The 4,247-nt window shown below is 40.1% G+C and overlaps 1 protein-coding gene across 1 annotated transcript in view; it reads right to left on the reverse strand.

Annotated features, from left to right (window-relative positions):
• Positions 1 to 3,167: 3,167 nt before the first annotated feature.
• The window catches only part of LOC145481027 (uncharacterized), a 6,621-nt gene continuing 5,541 nt past the window's right edge, over positions 3,168 to 4,247 (reverse strand). The window contains exon 6 of the mRNA XM_081459408.1: positions 3,168 to 3,985. Coding sequence (XP_081315534.1) covers positions 3,747 to 3,985 — 239 coding nt within the window. The 3' untranslated portion in view covers positions 3,168 to 3,746. The remainder of the gene's footprint in view (positions 3,986 to 4,247) is intronic.

A 4,247-nucleotide genomic window follows, 5' to 3' on the forward strand; every position in this document is an offset into this window, starting at 1 on the left:
GACTTGCAACACTGTATTTTGTTGCGAGACAAGTTGGTCACAAACGTGGTAATACGCGCAATAGAGGGTTTCAACTTGCACAGCAACAAAGTTGCGAGACAAGTTGAAGAAAAATGTTACCCGTATTACCAGACCTTAAGTGAATTTTATTCAAAATGGCGCATTGTCAATAGCTTCTCTCGCTTTTTGATTGGCTACTGAAAAAAGTCCATAAAATCTCATTAGTTAAAAAGTTGACAGTTTGACAGCTGAAGGTTGAACTTGAAAGCTTGCATCAGTTAAAATTTTATCCGTCTGTGCCCTTATTGATGATAAAAATGAGCCAATCAGCGCGCGAGAAATTAGACAGTTATTGTAAAAATAACTTTTGCGCACGACAAAAAATTAACCATATGTTCAACAGGCCTACCACTTTCATTTTGTAAGATAAAAAGTAGGGGTGACCGCGCGTTTTCAAAAGTTATATTAGTTTTCTTGCCAGCGCTTAGTGTTAGTTACGCTTTTTGCCCTATCTCCTGCCTGGTAACTTATATATTTTTGTCACTCTTTCTGAGACACAAATGCGCGCTAAGGTTTTGTAGGAGTGTCGCCACTTTTAGTTACGCGTGAGGTTAATCTTGCAGTTACATAGATAAAAGACTGAAAAGGCTAGGAATTGGAAATTGCACATTGTTAACTATGAGAAGATATAGTTTAACATTTGTTTTTTGAACAACATGCGTGAATAAACAGTGTAACTCGTTCACGCGGCATAAAGTAAGGGCATTACAGGGCGGTCAGCATAAAACGCAGACTGCAGACTGCGGGCTGGTCGGGGGTAAATTGCAGGCTAGACTTTTTAACTGAAGCGTGTTACCATTTCAAACGTAAACAGCATAACCGGAGGGTTATTTTGTCTAACCTGAGATATGTTCAGACTAACCGGAGTACAGACTTTACCACGATTCCCCTGAATAACCCTGTTTACGGTCAGCACTCGATAGTGGAAATAAAAAGTACGATAAATACTTAAAACGTCTGCAGTCTGCATTTCAGCCCCGGTCCCCAGTCGACAAGCTGCATGTTACACTGACCGCTTTAAGCTGTCAGAGGGATAACGACACGGACGGGCGATAACTGTAAGCACAGGAGAACACGTGAAAAACAACCTTCAGAGGTTTGTGAAGAATATGCCGACATAAGCGGACGCAGTAAGACGATTATAATTTAATAATAATGATAATAATAATAATAATAATAATAATGATAATATTTATACAGGATAACCCCGTCAGTGAAAGTGAAGAATGATCATCGCAGTTAATTTTCCAATTTAAGCAACTGGAAAGAAGAAGCCTGAAAAAAAAAAAATCAGGGCTTCAACGTGATTCGAACCCGTGACCTCCGCGATACCGGTGCGATGCTCTACCAACTGAGCTATGAAGCCACACATTGGGAGCGAGGTCAATTAATTGAGTTCGTATCTTCCCGTGAGGAGTGAAATGATGTAAAGTTTATATGAAATATTTCATATTTGAACTGCGGTTATAGATGAAAGTGAATAATGATCATCGCAGTTAATTTTCCAATTTAAGCAACTGGAAAGAAGAAGCCTGAAAAAAAAAAAATCAGGGCTTCAACGGGATTCGAACCCGTGACCTCCGCGATACCGGTGCGATGCTCTACCAACTGAGCTATGAAGCCACACATTGGGAGCGAGGTCAATTAATTGAGTTCGTATCTTCCCGTGAGGAGTGAAATGATGTAAAGTTTATATGAAATATTTCATATTTGAACTGCGGTTATAGATGAAAGTGAATAATGATCATCGCAGTTAATTTTCCAATTTAAGCAACTGGAAAGAAGAAGCCTGAAATAAACACTGGCATCAAAAGGAGGCCTTGTTATTAAAGTACATAAGAAAAAATACAAAAGGTCTAAAAGGTAAAAATTCACTAAGAAAATTGTCACAGGGCCAAAAATATATAAAAGAAGTATGCATTTACACATAAAGCTTACCATCTATTTAAGGAAAAAGTCTTTAGTGTCCCTTGAGAATTCAATGAAGGATTCCTCTGATTTAATATGGCGAGGAAGACTGTTAAATTCCATCGTACCAGTAAAATAAAAAGATCTCTTGGCGACCTCTAGGTTGACCTCTAGGTGAACTTTTGGAGTTTTGTAGTTTGCGCTTCTAGTTTGGAAAATTCATAACAAAAAGAGTCTAAAAGGTGTTACCTAGCAACGTCTTACGGAGTCTGCATATGTTGCTTTTGCGCTTGTGAAAACATTACTTAGTCCTCTTCGTCCCCTGTGGGCTCCCCTGTGGCAACAAACCTGCCTTTATATAATACGCCGAATTATTCTCGTATTTCGATTGATTCTTTTGATCAATTGGAAGACGACGCATAGATGACGACACTGACAATGTTGTTCCTTTCTCTTTATTATGTAAAAGAAAGGATTCTATGATACCGCGAATAGATAATAGATCACGGAAGACGTCAAAATGTGGTAAGAACTGATCAGTGACACACTCGGCTATCGCCTCGTCTGTCACTTCTTTGTTCTTACCGCATTTTGGCGTCATCTGTGAACAATAACTCAACAGACACACAGCAACACGAAATCTGTTTGTTTAAGAGTGGACTCTATCTGTTAGCCTGCGAATAGGAGCTCGGCTTTCGCGAGAAGGAAAGTGGCGAGAGGAGTCTGTAATTGGAGGTTATTTATGCTTGAGTTATCACGGTTTGTTAGGGTGACGAACTTGCATTTTGGAGTTACCTAGATGTGTAAACCACACTTTCGGGAGGGTGTCCTTGGTGGCTTTGTACATGAAGAATGACGAGAATGGAGCCGGGAGGAATGGAGAAAGAAAGTGAATGAGACAGGCCAGTACCAACACGTTAGAGCAGTCTAGGATCAGGCTCAAGCGCTTTTTTCTTTAAATGTGGCCCTTCCTACATTTGAAGGGAAAAAGCACCCTGGGAACGAGCTTGGGATGAGGCTGGCTTCCTAATTTTTGGTGTGTATTTTTTTTTTTCAAATCCTTTATTCTTTTCCTAGCTTGTCTATCATAAACATCTGTAAAACAGACAATTTCTTTAAAGTTCATATCACCTTTAATTTCACTACAGACCTATGATTGTACATATGATTACATGAAACCTGAAGCTTTCGATGACGAAAAAAGCAGATGAACTCATAAGTTTGTAAACTTTGTTCCCTTGTTAGTCGGTTGAAATTGTTTTGCAAACTCTTCTGAACTTACAGCTAACGCAGCGAAAAGCGCGCTTAGAATTGCTCTCAGCTGAGTTACTGGACAATAGGCCATTTCCGTATTACCTTTAGCCTCTTCCTTAAAGCGAGTCTTGGTGCCCATCCTTTTATACAAAAATGAGATTTCATTCACATGCAAATTCAATTCATTTCCATATGAATGGTTGTGCACCAGGCTTTTCTCTCCCAGACTCCGCTCGTCACCCGCTTTTTCGATCGTCCCCACTGACCGAGAGCCTGGAACAAGCTACTACAGGCCTCGCTTTGATAGAGAGGCTTAGGGAAACTCCGCTGATGGGCTTCTGCTTATTTCCTGGGTCGGTGGGGGAGTGGAAGCGAGTCTTGCTTTGAGCAACCAGGCCCTGAACATACGCCCCAGACAGCTGAGTACACAGCTGGTAATCATCTGTTTCCATATAAGGGCTAGTGATTGGAGTTTTTGCTTGCCAGTTTTTGGTTGCTGTTTACTCCTGAAAGGACAGTTGCAGTTATATTTTCTCGTAGTACTCCACAGCCATGCTGGGTACCAGTCTTTTCGCGTTGTTTGCGCTTGTTTCGTTATTCAATTCACAGATGCCTTGTTCTTTGAAGTAGTTGTATGATTGGCAGGTTTTGTCACGTGCACAGTACAATGAACATTCCATGTTGCCAACAGTGAGTGACGACATCACGTGACCAACTAAAGCTGTGTCCTTTCCCACGAGAAGAAACAAAGATCTTCTTCTCTCTGAAAGAAAATAAAAAGCGAATGAACAGATTAACAGATTATAAGGTTTATTGAATATTCACACAGAACTAGATTTAAAAAAGAAAGACTTTTTCATTCTTTTCTGGAAAGGACGTATTAACTTGTGCTTCTTGTTTTCATTGTTTATTTTTCCTCTATTAGTCTAAGGCCAAGTTCAGACGCTGTACTTCACATGAGCCGAATCGAATTCAAATGAGAAAAATCCTTTGTTATCCCTCATTAGCATTCGATTCGGCTCATG

This window comes from Orbicella franksi, chromosome 3, assembly GCF_964199315.1.
Source record: "Orbicella franksi chromosome 3, jaOrbFran1.1, whole genome shotgun sequence".
Taxonomy (NCBI): domain Eukaryota; kingdom Metazoa; phylum Cnidaria; class Anthozoa; order Scleractinia; family Merulinidae; genus Orbicella; species Orbicella franksi.